This window comes from Martes martes (assembly GCF_963455335.1).
Source record: "Martes martes genome assembly, chromosome: 14".
Taxonomy (NCBI): domain Eukaryota; kingdom Metazoa; phylum Chordata; class Mammalia; order Carnivora; family Mustelidae; genus Martes; species Martes martes.
The window spans coordinates 71,712,285-71,739,693 of record NC_137902.1 but is presented as its reverse complement, the minus strand read 5'-3'; the positions used below and the strand labels follow the sequence as shown (position 1 = coordinate 71,739,693).

General features: G+C 39.2%; 1 protein-coding gene across 3 annotated transcripts in view; it reads left to right on the top strand.

Annotated features, from left to right (window-relative positions):
* PRKG1 (protein kinase cGMP-dependent 1) overlaps positions 1 to 27,409 on the top strand; it is a gene marked incomplete at its 5' end in the record, with an annotated part of 1,240,279 nt that overhangs the window by 1,126,141 nt on the left and 86,729 nt on the right. For all 3 annotated transcript variants that reach the window (XM_080822909.1, XM_080822908.1, XM_080822910.1), the window contains one exon: positions 8,083 to 8,157. In XM_080822909.1, the coding sequence (XP_080679035.1) occupies positions 8,083 to 8,157 (75 nt within the window). The remainder of the gene's footprint in view (positions 1 to 8,082; positions 8,158 to 27,409) is intronic.

Sequence of the window (27,409 nt, the reverse complement as noted above, 5' to 3'; positions counted from 1 at the left end):
TTTTTAAGGTGTATTTATGTATTTGAGGGAGAGAGAGAGCACGAGCCTGGGGCCGGTGGGTACAGTTAGGAGCGGAGGGAGAGGAAGAGAGAAACTCAAGCAGACTCCGCACTAAGTATGCAGACCAATGAAGGGCTCAATCTCTCAACCCTGAGATCATGACCTGAGCAGGAACCAAGAGTCTGAGTCTCAACTGACTTTGCCTTCAGACACCTGGAGCTTTCCTTCTGATAGCGTTCAACCACGCTTCCCCGCCTACCTTGTATTATAATTGCTGGTTTCTTATCTCTACTATAAAGCTATAAATTTCTTAAGGGTATAGCTTATTCTTCTTGCATAATCCACAGTAGCTTGAGTTATTCCTTGTAGAGAGTAGGCATTGTATAAACACAGTTGTGTGTCTGAATGGATGAAGGGTGGAAGGCTGGGTGGGTGGGTGGAATATTTAGAAGGATAGGAATGTTGGCTGGTTTTATTGTACTTGGGCTCCTTCTCCCTCTACTGAAACATATGTTTAGGGTCACCTGGGTGGCTCAGTGGGTTAAGCCTCTGCCTTCAGCTTGGGTCATGATCTCAGGGTCCTGGGATCGAGCCCCGCATTGGGCTCTCTGCTCAGCGGGGAGCCTGCTTCCCCCTCTCTCTCTGCCTGCCTCTCTACCTACTTGTGATTTCTCTCTCTGTCAAATAAATCTTTAAAAAAAATCCATAAAATTTTTTTTAAAAAAAGAAACATATATTCGTATGGTACTTTGTAAGATAAACCACTGATAATTATGGCTATAGTCATTACAAGTAAAATGATCAAACAAAAGTAACCAAGAGCCTTTATTTGAAGCCACAAAGTGAATTAACAGATTTTCTCAATAAGTGTATCAAATTAATAAAGGATGACTCTGGTATCTTGGACATAGCTAAGTAACAAATGTCCTAGCTAGTTTGAAATACTAATCTTGTTTTTTTCTTTTAATAAATATATTTTTTAAGGAGTTAGCCAAGATTCAGGTTAAGAAAGTCTAATGGGTGTAATCATATACGCCCGCCAAATTAGAGAGAGCTTTGTCAAGAGTTCAGATAATGCTTGGCAAAAGTTTTGCTTAGCACTGTTGAAGTATTTGCAGTAGTTTCTGGTTTAAGATACTACTTTTGGCTCATTTTGACTTACAATCTTTATGAAGAAAGAAACTTATAAATAAATTTTGAGATTTCCTGCCATCCTATTTTCATTTTGGAAAAAAAAAAAAAATCTGTTCTAAGCACTTTTATACAAGATCCCTAAACAATTTAGTGGAATAGAGAAGAAAAGATCATGAGGACTAATTCAATTAATATGTATTATTTAATACATACATAATTTATTAAAATAGAAAACGCTTCATAAACTGTAAAGTGAAATGTAAATGCCGTCCCTTTTTAGCAACATGATAATGCTCTTCCCTGGCATTTGGACTGCTTTCCTAATAATATAATAGCCCGTTTCTCTCTCGATGAAGTCTCATCATATCACAACCGAAGAACAAAATTATACACTTTTTAGACATACCACTGAGTAATAAGCTCCCTTCAAAAGGATGTTTTGGCTTAATAATGAAAGCATCTTAATAACTGAAATTATTACCCACTGAGTTACTGTCACCATAATGTTCTAAAACAGACAAATTTCCTAGAACACGAAACATAGCCTTTTCACTGATACCTTTGAAGGGAAATTTCTGTGAATACCATTCTTGATGTGAAAGTAGCATCAGTGGGTTAAGCCTCTGCCTTCGGCTCAGGTCATGATCCCAGGGTCCTGGGATCAAGCCCTGCATCGGGCTCTCTTTTCAGCAGGGAGCCTGCTTCTCCCTCTGTCTCTGCCTGCCTCTCTGCCTATTTGTGATCTCTCTCTGTCAAATGAATAAATAAAGTCTTTTTTAAAAAGAAAGAAAGAAAAAGAAAGCATTTCTCCCACCCTCCCTCTCTTCTTTCCTGGCTTCCTTCCTTCTTCCTTCCCCAGTTCCAGACTTTTCTCTTTCCTTCATCCCTTCTGCCCTCTTTCCTTTCTTTTCACCTCTCCCTTGCAAGTGCATACGAACTATCAGCAGTAAGCAGAAAAGGGATTTTCCACTTGTTCTCTCTCTACCTCTGCATGCTCAGCTAATAACATTTCATCCACCCCCTCTAAACGTTGCCAAGACTTTTTAAAACTGGCTTTCACATCCCAAGGAATAGTAGGCTTGCCTAATACCGCCTCAGGGCACAGTAAGTTCTGCTCTCGAAATACACGGAATAATGGTCTTTTTTGTTCATGAAGGTCGCCTTCATTTATTCCAGAATTATGTCTAGCGTATATGTGAAATTGGCTTCTTTATTTTACAGTGCTGAAATATAACTCACACCTGAATTGTGAGGTTTGTTTATAAACAGAATTCAGTGTGTGTCCTCTGGTCTCCCATAGCTGTTATAACTGATAAATAATATTTTTTGGTTTCTGCTCCTCAGTTGTTAAAGTTTTTAAAACATTACGTTATAATCCCTTTCTGACTAGAACAGAGACAGTCTTGCCTTTAGTAGTCAAGCAATGTTGTGGGACCTGAGTAAATATTTAAAAAGGCATCAGGTACCTCTACTAATATTTTTCAAATGCCTCTTTGATGAAGGTTCACGCAGATGGCACGCATTCCTGCAGAATTTCTGCGAAAGGGAAAATTGCAACACTAATTAGCTGACGCTTGCACCAGGAAGGATAAATTCTGTAATGCCATCAATTAAACTTACCAAGATTCTTTTAAATTATTCATTGATCAGTGCAGGGATACACAGACAGAGACAGCCACTTGGAACTTAACATGGCTTGAAAATTCCACGTTTTCTTCAACTTTTAGTTAAGCATAATGTTTGGCTTTACTCTTTGAGGCCGCTAGGATATTAGCAGGATGCCTTTGTTCTGTGTTTCCAAAAAATGTTGCTTGGCCAGGATTGCTTTCTAAATGAAGATTATTTGCAAAGGACATAAGGTTCCAACTTCAAAGCCAAGATGGTAGTCCTGGGTATTTTATTTTGAAAAGAAATTCCATATGTTTAATCCATAATCGAGAGTATAAATACAAATGTTTTTGTACGTGGGTGCCACACCCCTCCTTCATCTGTATGTGTGTGTATGGTGTGTAGATGGGTAGGTCAGAATTCTATCACATGTGTCCGTGTAATGAGCTATTATCTATCCATGAAAATGGTGTTCGGGAAGCTTTTTAAAATAAAACTCTATACTTATGCTAGAATATTAATTTAAAAAATCAAGGTATTAAATCCTAGCTGCTTTAGGATTACAACTCTATAAATGCAACAGTAAAACTCTATAGAAAAAAAGTGAAAAGAAATACATAAAGATATTCCATTTCGTTATTTGTGGTTAGAGAACTACGAGTGATTTCTGAATTTCTTCTCTGAGTTTTTTGAAAGCTTTCCGTAAGAGGGGCACTTGGGTGGTTCTGTTAGATAAGCATCTTATTGATAACTGCTCAGGTCATGATCTCATCCGACCCAGCCCCATGTGGATCTGCTTAGGATTCTCTCCCTCTTCCTATGCTCCTCCTCCTGCTTCTTACATGCATGCTCTCTCTCTTTCTCTCTTAAATAAAATCCTTAAAAAAACCTTTTCCATAATAAATTGATTACATTTTAGATGAGAAGCAATTTTCCTTAATTAGCAGGAACATGTAAAAAAAAGTAAGTCCCTATTGTATCAAGATAGGGGCCTTTTGAAAGTTCATATTATTCCCTTCATTTTTTCAATCCAGTAGTGTAAAAAAAATTAGAAATATTAAATCATTAGCACCACATGAATTCATATTTTAAATCAAGGACACTGAAGAAAACATATGAAAAAGTCACACTTGAAATACTTCTTTTGTTCACTCTTTTTAAATGTGATACTTATCATTGGGTATGACCAGGCTTTAACAAAAATGAATATAAAATGGTCATAATCAGTCTAAATGTGTTGTTTTCTTCCAATCAGGCTCAACTTACTTTTAAACTCATTTCTGTGATTAGATGGTTTCTGCTTGTAAAACTCTGTAGATCTTCACCAGATGTAGGGTTTTACATTTGTATACTCTGTGAATAGGAATTTCAAACTCTTTTCCTTCTTTCTGTCGTCTGATTGCTGAGGCTAGGAGTTCCAGTACTCTATTGAACAAACAGTGCTGAGAGTGGCCCTCTCTGTCTTGTTCTAATCTTAGGGGAGAAGCTTTCAGTTTTGCCCCATTGAGAATGATATTAACTGTGGGTTTTTCATAGATGGCTTTGATGATATTGAGATATATAACCTCTATCCCTACACTATGAAGAGTTTTGATCAAGAAAGGATGCTGTACTTTTTCAGCATCTATTGAGAGTATCATATGGTTCTTGTTCTTTCTTTTATTAATGTGATGTGTCAGGTTGATTGGTTTGTGACTGTTGAACCACCCTTGCAGCCCAGGAATAAATCCCACTTGGTCCTGGTGAATCATCCTTTCAATGTACTGTTGGATCCCATTGCCTAAAATCTTGGTGAGAATTTTGGCATCCACGTTCATCATGGATATTGTTCTGTAGTTCTCCTTTTTGATGGGGTCTTTGTCTGGTTTGGGGATCAAGGTAATGCTGGCCTCATAGAACAAGTTTGGAAGACATTCAACTGGCAATGAAGAAGTCAACTCTTACTCTTCACAGATGACATGATACTTTATGTGGAAAATCCAAAAGACCCCACCCCAAAATTACTACAACTCATACAGGAATTCAGCAACATGGCAGGATATAAAAGTCAGTGCACAGAAATCCATTGCATTTATTTACACTAACAATGAGACAGAAGAAAAATTAAGGAATCAATCCCATTTACAATTGCACCCAAAACTGTAAGATACCTAGGAATAAACCTAACCAAACAGGTGAAAGATGTGTGCTCTAAAAACTACAGAATACTAATGAAAGAAATTGAGGAAGATAAAGAAAAAAATGGAAAAATATTCAACGTCATGGGTTAGAAGAATAAATATTGTTAAAATATCTATGCACCCAGAGTAATCTACACATTCAGTGCTATCCCTGTGAAAATACAGTCAACATTTTACACAGAGCTGCAACAAACCATCCTAAAAATCTGTATGGAACCAGAAAAGACTCCAAATAGCTAGAGGAATGTTGAAAAAGAAAACCAAAGCTGGTGGCATCACAATGCCTGACTTCAAGCTCTATTACAGAGCTGTCATCATCAATACAGTATGATACTGGCACAAATAACAGACACATAGATCAATGGAACAGAATAGAGAGCCCAGAAATGGACCCTCAACTCTATGGTCAACTAATATTGGACAAAGCAGGAAAGAATGTCCAATGGAAAAAAGACAGTCTCTTCAATAAAAGGTTCTGAGGAAATTGGACAGCCACATGCAGAATTATGAAACTGGACCATTCTTAAACCATACAGAAAGAAAGTGAAGAGAAAGTGTAAGACAGGAATCTGTCAAAATCCTAGAGAACACAGGCAGCAACCTCTTTGCCCTCTGCCATAGCAACTTCTTGCAAGACACATCTCCAAAGTCAAGGGAAACAAAAGCAAAAATGAATTCTTGGGACTTCATTAAGTTAAAAAGATCTTGCACAGCAAAGGAAACAGTCAACAAAGCCAAAAGGCAACCTACAGAATGGGAGAAGATATTTGCAAATGACATATCAGATAAAGGGCTGGTATCCAAGATCTATAAAGAACTTATTAAACTCAATACCCTAAAAACAAATAATCTAGTCAAGAAATGGGCAGAAGACATAAACAGACATTTCTCCAAAGAAGATATACAAACGGCCAACAGACACATGAAAAAAAAATGCTCAACATCACTTGTCATCAGAGAAATAGAAATCGAAACCACAATGAAATACCACTTTATAACAGTCAGATTGGGTAAAATTTAAAGACAGGAAATGACAGGTGTTGGCAAACATGTGGAAAAAGGGGAACCCTCCTACACTGTTGGTGGGAATGCAAACTAGTGCAGCCACTGTGGAAAACAGTATGGAGGTTCCTCAAGACATTAAAAATAGAGCTACCCTATGTCCCAGCAATTCCACTACTGGGTATTTACCCCAAATATACAAATATAGTGATCCCTTTGGATCACTGTTCATAGCAGCAATGTCCACAATAGCCAAACTACGGAAAGAGCCCAGATGCCCTTCGACAGTTGAATGGTTAAAGAAGATGTGGTACCAACCACATATTTTTTCCACAGCAAAATAAATACTGTATTTCACTTTACAGTGTAAACCTATCTCTAAATCATGATGGTGACATTCTATTTATTGGAAAGAACAATTGCAAAAATCCTATTCGAACATGAAAATCAACTATGGGGGTTATTTATCATTTATTTTATCATTATATGTCTTTGGAAGTTGTATAAGGACCATTGGCCAACTGCAGGCTTCATTTATCTGATGGCCATTAACACAGTGTGTCACAGAAGACTTGACTCTCTGTGATGCTTGATTCTCTAACCTCCCATCACTTCCTTCTGGTCCCTTCTTGTATTAGAAACACTTTGTGTTTTAGCTCAGCATTCCAGCTACCCTGTCCCCCAGATGAGATCATTACCCAAGGTCCTGAGGTAATGGCTCCCCAACCTCCTGTTGGCCGGGTCCCCAAGCAAGTGTTACGTTTTTCTTCATACATTTAAAGCAAAACCAAGCAAACAATAGCTAAAAAGAACAGTGTGCATTGAAGTGGTTAAGCAACATTTAACTTTACATCAACAAATACCCTATGTTTCAGCACCTGGCCAGGCATATTTTGTTACTTGATACAATACACAAAGCCATTTTCATGCATTAAAATTCTAGAGGTTTAAAATTAAATGTAATTTCTTATACATTTGACCATTCACCATCCACACTCTGGACATTGCTAGGGATTTGATGGTTAGTGTCAAGGCATCGTGATTTGGATAGGAGCCACAGGGTAGGTTTTAAGGGTCCGGGGTAGAATGATGACCTCCTTCCTATCAGCCCTCACCCCGCCTGGCTGTTATGACTGGAGGTCAGTTTCTTAACCTCTGGTGCCTTATTACCCTCATCTGTGTAGTGAAGGTAATACTGCCTCACAGGATTGTTGTACCCATAGAAGTACTTGTTATTACATATAAAGCACATAGAACAGTACCCAGCGTATAAGCGCCGTGTAAGTGACAGCCCTGATTATTATGTGACACTTTGAATATAGACTTTCCTTTCGTTCCCCTGTTCAGTCCAGTTCAGTGGTTGCCAAAATGTCATGCACGCAAGAGTTACTGTACCTGGTTGCATTCAGTAATTTTCAAGGGTGATTTCCATGTTTGTGTGTATACATTTTGTGCTGACCCTATAATATTTTATATTATAGGTATACGATAGATGAGACTTCATTATATAAAGTAGGTCTGAATACAGTCCTGGATCCATACCAGGATATTGAATACAGTGGTTTAAACAGTTGTCCTACTCTTCCTGGTTGATGATTAAGTCAGTTTTTTGATCCCTCCAAAATGAGTTGACTTTCTTAAAATTGTCTTCTGTTCATTTCCTATCTTCTGTATACATATTTTGCCTTGGAAGATTAATATACAATTTTGTTAAGTGGCACTAGTGATGCTTATCTTCTACAATGTGTTGGAGAATTGGAATTAATATGCATTCATGAGCATTAAAAGGATAGTGCATTCCGTAAGCATTCCATAATGGGTGGATCTTGTTATTTCCATAGTAAAATTGACCCATCAACTTTGTGATGTATATCATTTTGTATGTCACAGACTTTCCTCCACCCATTCTTTGAATATCTGCTTTTTCCAGATATAGTTCTAAGGTGTTGGGAAGTCGAGAGGTGAACAGATGGGAGAGGTCACTGCTTTCAGAGGTTATATCATTATCTGATGTGTTTCTTAACAGTGTATCTAGATTGAATGTTTGAATTCATTTTTATTTAGTTCCTTTAGGATTGTTTCAATATACCATGGACTAGGTTGTCATGGTAAGGACTCTGCAGGGGATTTACCCTGACCACTCTGTTTTTCCCAACAGCTCTTTCAAGCATTTGATTGGAGGACTGGATGATGTCTCCAATAAAGCATATGAAGATGCAGAAGCCAAAGCAAAGTAAGTGAGAGTTATTTTTTTTTTCCTTTGGCTTTAGTCTTGATTTTTAAAAAAAATGATTTTGACTAAAAATAAGATATATTTTGTTGAACTTCAAAAGCCCAACACTCTGACGGGAAGAAACTAATTGCTTAAGAAAGAAAAACAAAACAAAACAAAAAAACAAATTTCAAGGTCATGATTAAATAGTATGCTTGCTTAGTATGTCTCTTCTTGAATATGAAATGATAATTTTGGGAGGAATATCATCTCAGTGAGGGAAAATGGTAAGTTTAAATCCTATATAGGTCATTGAATCCAAACACAGTATTTCTTCCATTGAAAATACTTTCTGAATGAAGGGTGGCGGTTGTGTTCACTAGTTGTTTGTGAAATTGTATGGAACATAATAAGGCTGGAAATACTTCCCAGTGCAAATACATTGTTCCTTTACCTTGGACTGCAGTGTCATGAAGTTATTAGAATGATATGAGATAGTAGATATCCCATGAATTATCATTTTTGTATAACAAATCAATTTGATCTCCTAATATCGCTTACTTTGAAAGCTTGGTTTCCAAGTTTGCTTACTTTGAAACCAAGCTTTAATCTTTTTGACAAAAATTTGAAATTCTTTGAGATTGGCTTTTGCTGGAAAAAATTTTAGGTTACTTCTAAAAAACGGCAATCTTCAAAATCCTGCCCTCCTTTTTCCAATGAACTAATTTAAGGAAAAGCAATTCAGTATTGATATCCTACAAGACACCTGAAGGATTAAGCTGACAAAAATTTGTCAGTAAGTAGATAGTTCAGGGGCAGAATTTGGTCCTTTTTGCAGTAACCTCAAAAGCAAAAACAACAACAATAATAATAAAAGTGATTTTTGTCTTGAGAATCTAGGAAGATTAAAAGTTGGGTCTAGAATTAAAGTACTATAGTTTATTTGGACTGATAAAATTCTGTTTCTTTAAAGCCATCTAAATATAGTCAGTTTCTTCTCTATATATTTGCTTTCGTTTCTTCTGCTGTTTGGAGGGGCACAGATGTACATCCTGAGGTCACATGGTAGCAGAGCCTTTCAGTGATTTTCTTAGATCATTGCATAAGCCATTCTAACACCAAACTCCATGCAGTCTGGGGATTGCCTGTGCTGTGGGTGATAGGTATCAATTTTCTGGTTTTCTCCAGTAGATTAAAATATGCATCAATGCTAAGGTTAGACTTTAGTTTCTGGTGTTAGTACTAATCCTACTGAGATGGAAGAGGGGGCCATTTAAGATCCTTACCAGTTTTAAAAATTATAAGACTCCCTTTGTTATTATTGGACTTTATCCCTAGAGGAACATGAGCCGTATAAAACTCCTATTTATAATTTAGGTTAGTGTGTTTTTTTTTCACCCTTGGGTATATGTAGTCAAGTAAGATTAAGTTGCAAAAAAAAAAAAAAAAGATTAAGTTGCCATGGGTCATTTCGAATATATATATATATATGTATATATATATATATATACACATACATATATATATATACACACATATATACATACACACACACATACATACACACACACATTTTGTGTATATAACTGGTGGTAATATTCAAAATTCATCTAAAACTTATATGAGCAACCATCTGAATGCTTTTACAGCTACTAGAAAAAGTCAGAGGTCTTTAAAACTAAAGCATTCTTTGGCCTATTTCTGCTTCCTACTAAATTTTAGATTCTTATAATGAAAGTTTTTGTATAGCTCCTATTTGCCCAAAGTTGAGTCTAGTCACAGGCTTGAAAGTGGGCGGTGATGGGAAAACAACGTGATTTGGCTCTACCCTTCTCAGTGTCCCTCTGGATTCGTAGGGTTAGCTGCACATGCATCTCATGTATTCTGGTCATTTGTGGGCTCCCTTGCACATACTTCAGCCAAAGGGAACAAGGGAAATAAACGCACTGAAGTTCAGATCAGACAGTTACTAGATAGGAAGGTGAGGTTACGTCTCATCCGAAGAGAATCGGTATGAAGAATGTGATCCTGGACGCGGGCCAGAAGCCTCTGTCATTTCCTGCCAAGTGATCTCGGCCATGAGTGAACGCTGGCTCTCAGTGTCCTCATCTTACCTTTAAAATGGTATTTCTGTGATGTAATTGATAGCCGTATGGAGAAATACTTAGTAAATTATAAAGGGCTATGAAAATGAATGATATTATTAGTAGAAGTAGTCATTAGAAGTGTATCCTAGTGCATTTGATAAATTGCTTGATCCATAGATAATTACTACATATCGATTATGGAAAACTTTCTGGGCAGGAAGCCTGTACTGTGATGTACACAAACTACTCTCACGTTGGCAGCATATCCTAAAATTTAACCTGGCCTGGAAAAGATCCATAAATACCATTTTTGTAAAAATGGAAGCATTTAGTTAAAAGAAAGTTTGGGGGCTCCTGGATAACTCAACTGAGTCCAGTCACATGTTTTGATCTATACCCACTTGATCTGAATATAGACTTGCAGACCCTGCACTGAGTCTGTGTAAAAGTCAGCTCAGGTCTTGATCTCAGGGTCATGAGTTCAAGCCCCACCGTGGGCTCTATGCAGGGCATGCATGGAGCCCATTTTAAAATTAAAAAAAAAAGTTCAATGTTTAAATGTTCAAAAGTTTATGATTAAAGAACAGAGAAGGGCAATTATATGAATACTTCCATCCAGGTGGCTTAGAATATTGTTAGTTGAGCCCATTAATTTGATAGACTAGAACTTAGTTATTATAATTATACATGAATATAAGTTAACTAGGAGAGATTTGTTTAAACTTTTCTAGCTCAATTAATACTAAATCCAAATGAATGCATAATCCATGGTCCTTAATACTGATTATTAGAAAAAAGGAATAACTTGATGAAAAAAATATCTAAAATCATTGATCCAAATTCTAGAGAAATTGATAAATGTAAACTTTTTTATTCCTCAGAATAGCTAAATACGTGGATACATCCTGGTCTTTGTTACACCCTTTACTGTTCATATTTTATAGCTTTCTAATAAATACTTAGTATCTGAAGATTTCTAAAGTTGAAAGTATTTTTCAATTAGGTGTCCTATCACAAAGAGGTAAACTCTGAATTATTCCCCAGGCAAAGCTTTTTAGTTGAACTAGCAACTTTAAGTGTCTGCTTGTGTTAACACTGTTGTCCCATTATTAGATTTCTTCCCCTTAAGGACATTGTGCCTTCGTCTCCGTATATGGCTTCGAAGGGTTGCCATTTCAGGGCCTATGGACATGCTCCAATCAGTCAAAATTCCCTGGATAATTCTTGAAAGGCCTCTACATCCCTGTATAGATCACCAAATCTGTACCATTTAGAACTGAGGTATTGATTGGCTTCACCATCTAAGTGTTCTTTTTTAAGATCTCCTTGATATTGCAGAATCCCCTAAAGATGAGATTGATATTTCTTAAAGTCCAACTAAAAGGATCACATTATTTCTCCGTGTGAAATTATTGTTGGTGTTGTCTCTCACTGACGATGCCGATTTGGGTTAAAAGAGGTGGGGAAAAAAACAGGCCTGACTGTAAACCTCAATTCATGTGAGACATTAGAAGTTCAGTTGTGAGAAACTCACTAGCTCATAGCATAATCAGACCCCTGTGGCAGGACGGTCCGCAGAAGGTACTGGGCATCGCTGGTCCGGGAGATGGCTGGAGAGAAAATGGCCCGGGGAGATGGTTCTCAGAACACCTCTGCGCTGGGTGTGTGGCTTCAGCCTGTCTCACAGCATCGATTTCCTACAAAGAAAATTATTCTTGACAGAAACTACATTTATGGCATGTTTAAGCTCCTCTTGATTGTTGCTAATTATCCACTAAGGGCTTTTCTTTCTAAAATATGAAGTTATCATCCCAAAGACATTAGAAGAGACAACAGCAGATCAAAGTTAAGCATCATTAAGCCTTATATAGAGCAGAAAGTAGCATGTGTGATGAAAGGTACACATTATTTTCCTTTGAGACTTATGTATTCAGTCAGTTAATAAACATTTAGAAATTTACTTAATGATGAGTCAGAAATTATGCTGTGCAATGTCAATACCAAGTACAAAACCTGGTTTGTAGCACTAAGCATTTTGCTGTTCTGACAGCTCTAGGAATATAGATTCATAAGTGCATTTATTTATCATCTAAATTGATGATTCTCAACATTGTTCTTCACGAGGAACACATTCTTGTGGCATGATTTACATAAAGCTGCGAATGAGTGCAGTCATATGTTTTAATCTACGACATCACTTGATGTGAATATAGATTTAAAGACCCTGCCCTGACTCTCTAGCCCCCTCCCATACGATCGTTAACCACGTTCATTCACCTTGACTCATGCACTGAGTTAGCCAACAAATATTCTCTGTGTTCCTACAAAATGCTACCTATAAAGCAATGAATAAAACAGACATGTACCTTGCCTTCATGGTGCATATGGGGAGGGAGACACACATTACCGATTCCCTGAGGAAGTGACATTTTATCTAGATTTGAGCTGGATTCTGAAGAATTAGCTGGTACCAGCTAAACAAGAATTAGTTGATATTAGCTGGGGAAGGACGTGCAGAGAGCAGCGTAACCAGGAAAATCACCTTTGCAGAGCTGCCTGGGTAGGACCCAAGACTGCCTCTCCAAGTAGCCAAAGTCCCAACAAGGCTGGGACCTAGAATGCCAAAGTCAGAGATCGGAGATTAAGGACTTAGGAAATTGAATGCAGGCTTGTCAGTTACCAAAAGAGATTAGTTGGTTTACATTGTAATTGAGCAGCCTTTCCTCTGTGTCCAGAGGAGTAAAGAGTGAAAGTGGAGAGCAGCAGCAGAGTATTTTCCATGGGGAAAGCTGACAGTAAAAAGGACTAGAATGATAGCAATGTGAGTAGAGAAAGGGAGTTGAGAGATAGTTAGGTGGCAAAGCCAGTAGGTGTCCTGAAGGAAATAGATGTTGGTGGTGAAGGGGAGCACAGTCAAGGATGGGGCAAGGATTTGGGGTCTGGAAATCAGAAGGAGGCACCGGCATTCAGTAGTATAGAATATGGTTGCCAGGTTTGAAGAGGGTGGGGGGGGGGCCATGAAGTGACTTTTGCTCAGGTTGTATACAGGGAGCCCTTGAGAATAGTTGGGCAGGTCTGGAGCTCAGAGAAGAGGTTGGGATGCATTTGAGAATTATGACCATTTATGTGGAGAATGGAATTAAAGATGCAGATGAGATAGAAAGTAGAGAATTAGAGCATCTGGCACTGAGAGTTGGCTCTTGAGGAACTAGCATTTGAAACTCTGTTAAAGGAGAAGGACTGACCACACACACACTGAAAAGGAGAGAAGAGAAGCAGAACAAAGCCAGATGCATCACAGAAGCCACAAACAGAGTGCATTTCCAGAATGAGGGAGGAGATGATGACGTTGCACGCGTTCGAGAGTTCTGGTGTGTTGGTTAACAAATGCCCATTGGATTTCTCGAACCACCAGTTCACATTCACGGTGGAATGGGTAAGGATTGAGTCCCACCACATGGGCTGAAAATGACACTGGCATGAAGAAACAGCGGTCCGTGTGCTTATACGAAATTCTAGGAAATGTCAAGTAAAATAGTCAGAAACATGTAAGGGAAAGTTATGCATCTTAGTATTGAGAGAGGAAAGACCATGTTTAGTCCAGGAGGATTGAGAGAGTTTAAAAGTCTAGGCAAGTGGATCTCTGGTCTTTTTAACCATCATAGACAAAAGCAGATTTTGTGATGTGATTTCTTATTTAAAAGGTCCATATACACTATGGAGTATTATGCCTCCATCAGAAAGGACGAATACCCAACTTTTGTAGCAACATGGACAGGACTGGAAGAGATTATGCTGAGTGAAATAAGTCAAACAGAGAAAGTCAAGTATCATATGGTTTCACTTATTGGTGGAGCATAACAAATAATATAGAGGACAAGGGTAGATGGAGAGGAGAAGGGAGTTGAGGGAAATTGGAAGGGGAGGTGAACCATGAGAGACTATGGACTCTGAAAAACAACCTGAGGGTTTTGAAGGGGCGGGGTGGGAGGGTGGGGGAACCAGGTTGTGGGTATTAGGGAGGGCACAGATTGCATGGAGCACTGGGTGTGGTGAAAAAACAATGAATACTGTTACGCTGAAAATAAATAAAAAATTAAAAAAAAAAACAAAAAAAAAAACAAAAAAAAATAAATAAATTATTTTCAATTCATAAAAAAAAAAAAAAAAAGTCTTACAAATGGCTACCAGACACATGAAAAAATGTTCATCATCACTAGCCATCAGGGAGATTCAAATCAAAACCACATTGAGATACCACCTTACACCAGTTAGAATGGCCAAAATTAGCAAGACAGGAAACAACGTGTGTTGGAGAGGATGTGGAGAAAGGGGAACCCTCTTCCACTGTTGGTGGGAATGCAAACTGGTGCAGCCACTTTGGAGAACAGTGTGGAGATTCCTCAGGAAATTAAAAATAGATCTTAACTATGACCCTGCAATTGCACTGCTGGGTATTTACCCCAAAGATACAGATGTAGTGAAAAGAAGGGCCATCTGTACCCCAATGTTTATAGCAGCAATGGCCACGGTCGCCAAACTGTGGAAAGAACCAAGATGCCCTTCAACGGATGAATGGATAAGGAAGATGTGGTCCATATACACTATGGAGTATTATGCCTCCATCAGAAAGGACGAATACCCAACTTTTGTAGCAACATGGACAGGACTGGAAGAGATTATGCTGAGTGAAATAAGTCAAACAGAGAAAGTCAAGTATCATATGGTTTCACTTATTGGTGGAGCATAACAAATAATATAGAGGACAAGGGTAGATGGAGAGGAGAAGGGAGTTGAGGGAAATTGGAAGGGGAGGTGAACCATGAGAGACTATGGACTCTGAAAAACAACCTGAGGGTTTAGAAGGGGCGGGGGTGGGAGGGTGGGGGAACCAGGTGGTGGGTATTAGGGAGGGCACAGATTGCATGGAGCACTGGGTGTGGTGAAAAAACAATGAATACTGTTACGCTGAAAATAAATAAAAAATTTAATTAAAAAAAAATAGAGCTTCCATATGACCCTGCAATTGCACTACTGGGTATTTACCCCAAAGATACAGATGTAGTGAAAAGAAGGGCCATCTGTACCCCAATGTTTATAGCAGCAATGGCCACGGTCGCCAAACTGTGGAAAGAACCAAGATGCCCTTCAACGGATGAATGGATAAGGAAGATGTGGTCCATATACACTATGGAGTATTATGCCTCCATCAGAAAGGACAAATACCCAACTTTTGTAGCAACATGGATGGAACTAGAAGAGATTATGCTGAGTGAAATAAGTCAAGCAGAGAGAGTCAAGTATCATATGGTTTCACTTATTTGTGGAGCATAACAAACAATATGGAGGACAAGGGTAGATGGAGAGGAGAAGGGAGTTGAGGGAAATTGGAAGGGGAGGTGAACCATGAGAGACTATGGACTCTGAAAAACAACCTGAGGGTTTCGAAGGGGCGGGGGGTGAGAGGTTGGGGGAACCAGGTGGTGGGTACTAGGGAGGGCACATATTGCATGGAGCACTGGGTGTGGTGAAAAAACAATGAATACTGTTACACTGAAAAGAAATAAAACATTTAAAAAAAATAAAAAATAAAAGGTCTTGCTTTTCTGTTTTAATTAGGTAACATCCCTTTAGGTTTAAATACTGTCCTCTCTGTAAGAAATCTAAAATGTGACTCTGGTTCTTGTCAAGAATGAGAGAATATTGCCCATGTACAGACCCCTCGCTTGGCCTTTTGGCTTAGGCCAAATAAAAATTTTACTCCTCTTTCTGTAATTAGTCCTCCTTGATTTAAAGCTCCCCTTCTGTTTATAAGTTCATTTGCAAAGGAACATGTTTGTCTCATGCGTTCAGAACAGCTTTTGGTGTTGTTTGACACAATGTGACAGCAGTAAAAATGTTCTCTGGTTACATTTCATTAGCAGAGACAAGCCTTGGGCTGCTCGCTCTGCTCGTCATGGAGTGGGTAGCGGCTCTGTGCTCTTTGGCAAGATACTCAGGACTTTGGAAATTCACTCATCAGAGGCATCTCGAAATGATGAAGCTATGCAAATCAGAACAGAGGTCTGCATTCTTCTCCACATCTTCCCAAATGCCCCAGGGTTGTATAGCATCTAGCCAACAGAGATCTTAAATGCACAATCAATACACACGGGTTTGCTCTTGGGAACACCCCGGCCCTGAAAATTTGGCCTTTCTTATGAGGGTTTCTCTGCCAGGCATTTTAGGGGAAAGATCTTAGTATTCCCACAATCTTATCAACAATTTACTTAAACTAACGTGGGCTTAATCTAAGCACTTCTCAGGGAAATGAGCCTGGGAAATTGTTTCCCCTCCTCTGGAAAGAATTCAAGTGAGCAAAATGCCAATTAAATGGAAAGAACAGAGAATGGCTCTATGAAATAGCCCTTGCACCAGAATTAGAACTTGCTGACCACTTCCAGGGTTCAGTAGACAGAAGACGGTCCTGTACTCTGGGCAATAAAAGTTGTTCTCTGTTGTATTCCATGGCATAAGCTTAAGAGACTGAAATCTTCAGCAGTTAGCCTCTGAGCCTGATAAGCTGGCTTTCCAACCCCAGCACATGCAGTCGGGCTGGGAGTGGGTATGCGACCATTGCTAGGGCCACTGGTGCTCGAAGATCAAAACTTCATATGAGTGGTAACTACGGAGCATCAAAGTCAGTGTCTCTTGGAATGACTGTGATGGTGATTAAGTGGCTCTTTAAAAAATGATAATAATTTTCAGGATAAAGCTACTTGGCCTTGAGTAGGAGAATTTTTTTTCCTTTGCATAAAAAATTGTAAAACTCTCAAAGCCCATTTGTTAATTTCTCCTCTGTAGCGTTACTCTTTAAGACTCCCTAAGTAGCAAGACTTTATAAAGGTGAATCCCAGAGTGTCCTTGCATGGACCCTGTTGCTATTGACAGAGTGGAGGACTAAAGATAATCGAAAATTCTAGCACTGCTGGCTTGTTTGGTGCATGCTGCCAAATCATTTGATTCCGGGCTGTTTTCTTATTCTAAAAAGGAAGACTATTTCCTTTATACCATTACCATATTAGACAACAGCAGTTGGAAGTTACTTGCAAAACTGGGGCACCTGGGTGGCCTAGTCGGTGAAGCATCTGCCTTCTGCTCAGGTCATGATCTCAGGGTCCTGGGATCGAGCCCCAGGCCCGGCTCCCTGCTCAGCACAGAGTCTGCTTCTCTCTCTCTGCTATTCCCCCTGCTTGTGCTCTCTCTTTCCCTCTGCCAAATATATAAATAAAATATTGAAAACAAATTTAAAAAAGAAAGAAATTACTTCCAAGACTACAAGAGCTCTGTAAATCGTAAGGACAGTTTGGTCCCATGTGGCAATGAGGTCAGTGTTTCCAGAGCCCGAGACAGAAGAGAGAGCTACCCAGTGCATGTGTCCTTTCGATATGTTGACGTCCTAGAGACGGTTTTGTGATACAGTCCTTTTTAAAAAGCAAAATATAGTATATCCCTTGTGTTCGCAGCAGTTTTGACTGAGAAATAGTAAAATACTAAACTAAAATATCTTCTTCAGTGCAGCCCTGTTGTGAAGGCAGCAGAGGGCATAATTCTAATGCTGCTTTACATATGAGGTTGAACCATTCTCCGGAGCAAAACTTTGAACCTAGGGAGATCAAGGCTGATACTTAGTGCTGGAAGAGGTCCCTCGGTGAGGTCGTGTGCATAGCGCAAGAGGCCGTGGCGCTGGGAGGCATGGGCTTGATGCAGACTTCTCCGTCTGATCTTCAGCAAGTAGGGATAGCACCTACTGTTAGCCTCTCTGGACCCATTTCTTCCAATCTGTACAAATAATCCTCTTAAATCCTTTCTAGTGTGGAATGTGGAAGTTAACAAGCCGTACTTTGTGAAGCATAACCCCCTTTTACGTAAACAATATTTTCACGTGCACTGTGTTCTCGATTTATAATGAAGACCTCTTTGTGGCTGTCAACAGAAGACAGACTCCTAACGATCACAAACGGTTTGGGTGTCTGTATATTCACAAAAGTTACCAAGTTACATTTCCTTCCCCCCTTCAAATCCGAGAGTATTGCTCTTAGTGCTTACTTGATTCCAAATATTTAAATCAAAATATATGCGGTTTTGCTTGAAGTGCATTTTGGTAACTCATAGTGGTTAAATAAATTAGCTTTTAGAAACAGAGCAGTTTTCATTTTCATCATTATACATACAATTTTCCTCTTGCCCATATGACATTTAGATATGATAATAAGCCAGGCTATCTTTCGATAAAATGCCATTTGAAAATTACAGAGTACCTTGGAAACTGGAAATGTTATGCCAATTCTTCTCCCGTGAATCCCTGTAGAAAGAAAGGATTTTTAAATGATTAAAATGGCATTCTAAATTGTTTTAATACAATGAACACAACACACCATGTTAATTTACGTCTCTAAATTGTTATTTGAGGGAGATGAGATATCATAGAAGTGAAGGATGGCCGCAGCTCACAGCCATTTTTGTGTATCGCCCTATTTTCCTCCAGTGCATAAATTGCAAACATTAGTCAACTCTGTAAACTGTATTAATTTCTCCAGGCAGGCAGCTTATCGCCTACTACATCAGGTGTGTGGGGATATAAAACAAAAGCGGTTCCTCTAATATTCAGAAACCACTCAGACATTTCAGATAACTTAGATTCCCGTTGAACGTATTGAATAATGATGATCCTAATATCCTTGAAAAGGGGATAAAGGAGCTTCCTAAATTTAAGAGCACGTTCACTTTAAAGACTTGGAAAGTATGATTCATTGGGTGGAGAAGTAATTCCTCACGAGTTTTCCCAAGCTTTTTTGCTGTTGTTGTTAACTGATGCTGATTTTTTTTAAGCGCCGCATGCTTACTAAGGTAGTAAAATTGACTTATCAAAATGTCACAGTTTGGGGCACCTGGGTGGCTCAGTAGGTTAAAGCCTCTGCCTTTGGCTCAGGTCATGATCCCAGGGTCCTAGAATCGAGCCCCACATCGGGCTCTCTGCTTAGCAGGGAGCCTGCTTCCTCCTCTCTCTCTCTCTACCTGCCTCTCTGCCTACTTGTGATCTCTGTCTGTCAAATAAATAAATAAAATCTTAAAAAAAATGTCACAGTTTGTTAATACATCCATTTTTCTGAAAATAACTTTGTCCAGGGGTCTGTCCTCCCAAATCAAGATCCCTTGCTCATCATGCTGTTCAGCAAATTAATGTTGCCCGATCCTCCAGATGGGACTTCTGGTTTTGCCTCTCAAGCCTCTTTATATTAGTTGAACAATTAAATTACTGATGAAAAATATTCTTTAGTGGATATTAACAATTCTTCTTTTCACATGGGCTCCCAAAGAGTTGTCTGGAGACAGAAAAGGCCATTGAAGAGATGACAACTTTATCAATAGATAAAATACAGATGGTGCTTTTTTGAGTGAGGGCAGGAACTAGGAGAGTAGAGGAGCCCATACCTTTGGAAAGCTGTTGACATGCAAATTGATTAATGTTCCCTTCTGCACAGAAGCAGGTGATCAGAACACTAGCTTCTCATGCCAATGTCTGTAGGGGAGCGAGTAGGGAGTGCAAGGAATCAGGAGTGTAAGAAAAATGGCTCATCACTTACCAAAATGTGATTTCCAGAGCTCATTTTTTAAAAAGCTAAAAATGAAAAATAAATGCATTCTACTGGGTATGTTTTTCCTAGCTCATATTTTCAACTGTTGATTGCATTCATGAGTCACACTAAGAAACTGTAGAAGTCAGGTAAGACTACTTCCTCCGAGAAGCTCAACACGTTCCAAACAACCAAATAGACACTATTCGAAACAGAAACATCTTAGTCATTAGTATGACTAAAAGCTAGGCATGCTATCGGCTTTACCCAATTTCCTTTATCTACATTATTATTTAAATGCATCTCTAATACTATATTTTATCAGTGTTTTCCTTTTTAATGATGTTCTTCAAGTAAATAGAAAGGAAGTAGTAAGAAATTAATTTGATTCGATTGGATCCTATGAAACTGCCCATAGTTGACTGTGTTCAGCCTATTAAAATAGTGTTCTCATATGGTTCAGCCTATGACTTCAGAAATAATTTCTGACACCATGCTTAGTACAGAGTACTGAAGAATTAGCCTGTTATTGTCCCCTGTCATGCTATATTATTCAACTGATACATTCAGAATTTCCTTCTAGATGTGTCGGTGTTCAGCTGTAGTCACCACCTGGAAATGTTAATAGTTTCATAAACATCATATCAAAATCCTTTCATTCCTAAGCTTGTTATGTGAGCCTCCGCCTTTTGCTGTTTTTGTAACCTTGGAAACATTACACAACTATGCATCTAAGCAATTTTTCAACCTCAGCATTACTGACATTTGGGGCTGGATAATTCTTGTTGTGATAGCTGCCTGTGCATCGAAAGATACTCAGTAATGTTCCTGGTCTCTACTCACTTCTGAGCTCTTTACTCACAACCCTTCCCATACCACATGAGTGTGGTTTTTCCGCACTGATGACAACCAGTCCTCCCACTCTGTGGATTCCAACTGACCATCCCACAGTTCCAGTCCATTCTGACACTCACTACTGGGAGTCAGCGTGGACCCCACGGGTTAAGTGTTCAATCCCACAAGACTGCCCCACTTCACACACCTCCCTGTCCCCAAGGTTGTCACCCATGACTCTGACCAACTGGTTATAATTCAAGGGTTCCCATGACCCCTTCTTCGGCTTCAATAATTTGCGAGAATGGCTCATGGAACATGGGAAAACAGTTTACCTATGATTATTGGTTCATGGTAATGGTTACAACTAAGAAACAGCCAGATTGAAGGCTGGTATGCATGGGTGGGCACAGAATTTCCACACTCTCTCCAAGCACATGACCCTACCAGCACCTTGATGTACTCAGCAATCCCACAGCTCTCCTCACCCCACTCTGCAGGGGTTTTAATGGAGACTTCATTATGTAGGCAGAATTGATCAACTCACTGGCCATTGGTGACTGAAGGCAACCTCCAGCCCCTCAGCCCTCTCCAGTTGTGGGGGTGGGACTGAAGGTTCTGATGCTCCCATCTTGCCTTCTCTTTCTGGTGGCCAGCCTCTACCCCCTACCTTGAAGCCATCCAGGGACCCCAGCCACCAGTCATCTATTGGCATGCCAAAGACACGGTTGTCACCCTAGAGAGTTCTAAGGTTTTAGTGGCTCTGTACCGAGAATGGAGGACAAACACCAAGTAAATATCTCCTGTTTCATCACGCCACTAGAAGCCGATAGTTTATCCTCCACCCACCCCTTAAGTCATGACAATCAAAATGTCTTTAGAAATTGCCAAATATCGGGTGCCTGGGTGACTCAGTGGCTTAAAGCCTCTGCCTTTGGCTCAGGTCATGATCTCAGGGTCCTGGGATCGAGCCCCACATGGGGCTCTCTGCTCAGCAGGGAGCCTGCTTCCTCCCCTCTCTCTGCCTGCCTCTCTGCTTACTTGTGATCTCTCTCTGTCAAATAAATAAATAAAATCTTTAAAAAAAAAAAAAGGAAGAAAAAAAAAAGTTGTCAAATATTTGCTAGGGTGAAAGGGAAAGAACAAAATTGTCCCTGGTTGAGAACTAGACTTTTGCTCCAGAAGAACAGGGTTTGCAAAACTGTGATTAATTCAAAGGCTAGAATACAACCAAATTATGAAAAATAATTTATCCACATTCAATTAAGATTCCTAGGTTTCTCCCTAATACTCAAGACTCTTAAAAATATGCTCCTTCAAAGAAGCAGAATTTTAAGTGTTATCGATAATTAATTCACCGAGAAAATCTGGCTCACCAGGATGCTAAAACTTTGTTATTAAACGTTTTGTTGTGGTTAAAATGTTAGAGTTTTTTCTTGTCCTGAGAGATTAGAGTTACTGGGTTTTTTGAAGGTGGAAAGCACTATCTCCATTTGTTCTGTACATCGTTGACTGACAATGTTTACTGTAGAGTCTATGACAAAATGGTCTCAAATGTAATTACTTTGTATACAATAAAATGAATGCTCTTTCTATTCATATAACCCTTGGGTTATAATAGTAGAACATGGCATTGCATTAAGATAGAAAACACAAAAACAGGTTTTAGGTACAACACACATCTATAACCGAAGACCGGTATTACACGGGTGATATGACACAGTGTACATCATTAAACTCAATAGACTACCAAGGAGGAGGAATGTGCTGCGGGCAAAGAAGGCAATGCTCTGGGGGACCAGAAAGCACAAACCTGACAGTCTCTCCAGGCCGCAGCATTTTTTTTTTAAGATTTTATTTATTTGACAGAGAGAGAGAGATCACAAATGGGCAGAGAGGCAGGCAGAGAGAGGGGGAAGCAGGCTCCCTGCTGAGCAGAGAGCCAGATGCGGGGCTCGATCCCAGGACTCTGAGATCATGACCTGAGCCGAAGGCAGAGGCTGAACCCACTGAGCGACCCAAGCACCCCATTTTTATATTACAAGTCCTATCGACATGTTTCATTAACTTTTAGAAATAAAATGCATGACGTTTTTTAAATTCCACTTTTATGGCAATCACAAACAACAGATCCCTCCTACACAAGGCTGTGTGGTCCACCTGCTGCCCAGTGACGTGACGACCAGTCCCCAAGGGCTCCGAGGAGCCAAACACCCCGGAGTCTGGCTCCCTGATGATTGTGGAAAGACCCAAAGGCAAATAGGGAGAACAGCCCACGTCAGCCCTGTGGGTGTTATCTGTACGTCCTTAATGCAGCGGGAGGACATTAGAAATGCAGAGAATGTTGGGATTTCTGTGCCAGAGAAGAAAGGCAGCAAGCACTAGGAATACAGTTGATCTGGGACTGTTTCAAACAACAACAACAACATCCAAAAGTGAATAATTATTAAAATAGTAGTCTTCTGGCATTATTATAAAAACATAAACTGTTAAGTGTTTTCAGACTACAGGTTAACAAACCCCTTACAGTCTTAAAGTTCATGTAGCTAATCATGAAAGACATTATTATTCCATTCCATTCCATTATTCCATTTGTTTGTATTGTTTTTCCATTATATTTATCTATATATGTGTTTTATCTACATATATATTTATATGTATATAATATTTATAATCATTATATATTTATATAAATATAATATGTATATAATATTTATAATCATTATATATTTATATAAATATAATATGTATATAATATTTATATGAATATATAATATGCATATAGTATATTTATTATATATTTTATTTAAATATATTTATATTTTTATATATAAATATATATGTGATTTTTTTTTCCTATATATAATGGGTGTAAAAGATGGGTTTAACAAAATGGACTTCTTAATGTGACTGCAGTCAGAAAAGTTTAGAAACATAAATCAATATAAATCCCCCCCATTCAGTTTTACTATTAACTGTAATTCCACTTTACCTTTTTTTTTTAAATTTTTTATTTCTTTTTAGCGTAACAGTATTCATTGTTTTTTCACCACACCCAGTGCTCCATGCAATCCATGCCCTCCCTAATACCCACCACCTGGTTCCCCCAACCTCCCACCCCCCGCCCCTTCAAAACCCTGAGGTTGTTTTTCAGAGTCCACGTTACCTTTTAAAGATAGGTGGTTTCTACTGTGGGCATCAAATACCTAGACTTACCTTAGGGCTACAGATGACGCCTCCTCGATCAGTTGGGTACCTAGAAAATGTGAGCATTTGACTCCAAGGAGGAGATAAGAAAATGAGGGGGGCTTGTACCCAGCTTTCCATATGAAAAGCACATGTCAATTAGGAAGGAGCTGGTAAGGTCTTTTCCATATTCAAAGGACAGTACATCATTATTGTGAAGAATTAATTAAGTCAACATTTTTTCAGTTCAACTATACCAAGCATATACTAGACAAAGAGAATACAAAAGAGAGAATATGTTTGCTCTCCTGTTGAGAAGTTAAAAATCTAATGAATTTAACAATTACATTGTCACTTGTGGTGTTAATAAGAGGGGAGATAGGGAATGTGATACAAGCATTTAGAAAGAGCATCTCTTTCAGTCTAAGGATTTTATCTATTTTTATCCAAGCATTCTCCCAGGTAGAGGCCAGTGGTAGCCGTGTTCTGAGCCAAGGGAGGTTTGAGCTCATGTAGACTTGTTTGCAAGTATCAGTGGAGTTTGTCATCTTTGGTATTAGATGAGCTTGCTGACGAAGCTCTGCTAACGTGTAGTTGAGAACTTCCTCTGTCCTCAGCAGCCTCCCCCACCCACCCCCGCACCCTGCAGGTCTGTATCTGTGGCCAGGAGGCTGGATGAGACAAGTGTTTCACTCGTTCACCCCAGAAACCTCCAGTTCTTTTGGACCTATTTCCATTTGCCAGTTATCCGATTAGTTGAATGCAAGCCTTGTCCATCTTTCTGGAGTGACCCTGATCATGTTGTAATATTTGGATTCTATGTTCATGGGTGCAAAAAAAACCCACAACAACAACAACAAAGATAGACTTAGCTTGCCCTGGGGGACGGCTCTCAACGTTCTAGAGCTACCTACCTCCTTCATAATGAGTGCCCTCATTGATATTCTTAAGTTCACTCTCCAGACCTTGAAAGCTTTAATAACCCTCTAATCACCACAGATGTTTATCCACGTGGGTTTATCTCTGTATTTAGTAAGACAGTAAATATTTGCTCTCAAATATAGTATAAGCCCCTACTTATGAAAAATCTCAACAACAAGAAAGTCCAAATAGTCAGATTAGTTTTTCGATGTGGGATACTAATGTTAGTGAGGGCCAGCAGGACCTCCGAGGTCTCCAAACCATAAAACAAAACCTTATTTATATTCAGTACTTAATCCTACTTCTTTGAAAATTAATAATTTATCCATGTAACTTTTATAAAGTAAATACCAGTTAATTAAAATGCTCAAGTGATCAAAACAACCCAAATCCCAGAGAATCTGAAAAATTTAAGTGCATTCTATTAAAACAGAATATATTATTATTGAGATAAACAAATACATCTGAAAGCAATTCGTTAAATGTTAAAATGCTGTAAATATATGAGAATCCTGTTCTAGTTACATTTTTAAGAATTATGATTACAGTGATAATGACAAAAATGGCTGACATTTGTTGGGTGTTTTTTCTGTGCCAGGCTTTTTATCATTACCTCATTCAATCTTGACAATAACTCTATGAGGTGAATATTCTTAGTTTCCTTGATTTTGCAGATAGGGAAACTGAGGTTTGGAAGGCTAACTCCCAAGGTCTCACAACTTGAGAACAGGGATTCACACTGGCCAGCAGCTACCTATGGCCAACGCCAAGGGGAAATTCCAGAAACCTAATCGTGTCACATGCATATATGAATGAGACAAATATTTAGAACTTGTTATTCCCGTTATTTCAATCAGAGGTCATGCAATGAACTTGTCCCCTTAAAAACCTCACCCAGGTTTGAGGTTACCAACTTTGTACCACAATCATTTCATCTCATTCTTGTTACAAATTTCTTTTCCCTGAGATCTTTTGAACAAATCACTAACATCCTGTCATTGTCTGTAGGGACACCCCTTCGTATGTATCTTCTAAAAAGAGTTACAGGTTTCTATATAACTACAGTGTCACTCCTGCACCTGACGGAGTGGGTATGTTGTCATTCAATCTGCCATTTTCATCAGTGTCTCTCTTTGTGTGGTTGATTTGTTTGACTTGAGATCAAAGCGAATCTTCTACATTGTGTGTTGGTTCTCTCCAGGTCTCCTTTCATCTCCATGAAGAGCACCCCAATAGCTCTCTTAGGGTGTTGAGCCAACAAGCCCGTTGTCCTGGAATGGATCCCCATTTCCAATTTGTCCTACTGTTTCTGACATCCTCCTTATCTGTCATGCTCCTTATCTCTCTCTAGCTTCTACACTTTTTATAAAGGATCCTCAAGCCTAAAGGATTAATTAAATTCATGTTCAGTTTGTCGTGGCAAGAAAACGTCCTAGGACCCCAGTGTACTTCCACACTGCACTGTAACAGAAGGCAAATAGTGCCTGGTTGTTCCATTTTCCGCTACTTGACGTTGGCTCAGTGGACGGAGCGGTGGTTCTTTCATCGTGAAGTTTCCCATCAACCTGCCATTAAATGTTTTAATAGCAATCCTGGTCACTGCCTGAATCAACTAGCTCATTATGCTCTGACATGATCATTATCCAATTCCATCATTCTCTCAGTATCTGTTCACTGGGACTCTCTAAAGACACTCCCCATCATCAACTAACCGTCTAATCGACTGCTGACCCCCACACTATTCATGGAAGACAGGCAGGATAAATGCTTTTTATTCTTCCCCATTAATTACCAGTTTCCAGAGTGACTAATGCCTTATTTACCTCTTAGTGGCAAATGAGGTGCTTTTTTTTTTTCTAATTTTAGTTTTTGCTCGTTTTAGGGTGGTTTTTTTAATATCATGATGAATTCATGGATGTTTATATATTCAGTGTATGAGGTTGGCTCTTTGTTCTCTCTAACTACAATCTGCTCACGGCCAACGGCTCTCTTGTTCTCTGAACAACAAGAGGTCCCAGGTTCTTCGTGTTCATTTCCTCCCCTGGACCCGAAATCTGCCATTTCACAAGGAGCCCTCGTTCCTTTTAGTCCAAAGCAGTAGTAAGTGCAAGGGCAGTCACTACTACTGGGTCTCTCTCCCTCTGGTCTTTTTGTAGTAGAAAAAGTAAGGGAGGGGCACCAGGGTGGCTCAGTCATTAAGTGTCTGCCTTGGATTTAGGTCATGATCCCAGTGTCCTGAGATCGAGCCATGCATCGGGCTCCCTGCCCGGCAGGAAGTCTGCTTCTCCCTCTCCCACTCCCCCTGCTTGTGTTCCTTCTCTTGCTCTGTCAAATAAATAAATAAAATCTTAAAAAAATTTTAAAAAGTAAGGGAATGACTTACCCTCCGCACCTTATCCTTAGACAGCAGCATATTAGGAACAAGATACAGGATTCCTCACAGATGACTCTCACATCAGACTTTTTCAGTCTTTTTTTTTTTAATATTTTATTTATTTATTTGACAGAGATCACAAGTAGACAGAGAGGCAGGCAGAGAGAGAGGAGGAAGCAGGCTCCCCGCAAATCAGAAAGCCCGATGCGGGGCTCGATCCCAGGACCCTGGGATCATGACCTGAGCCGAAGGCA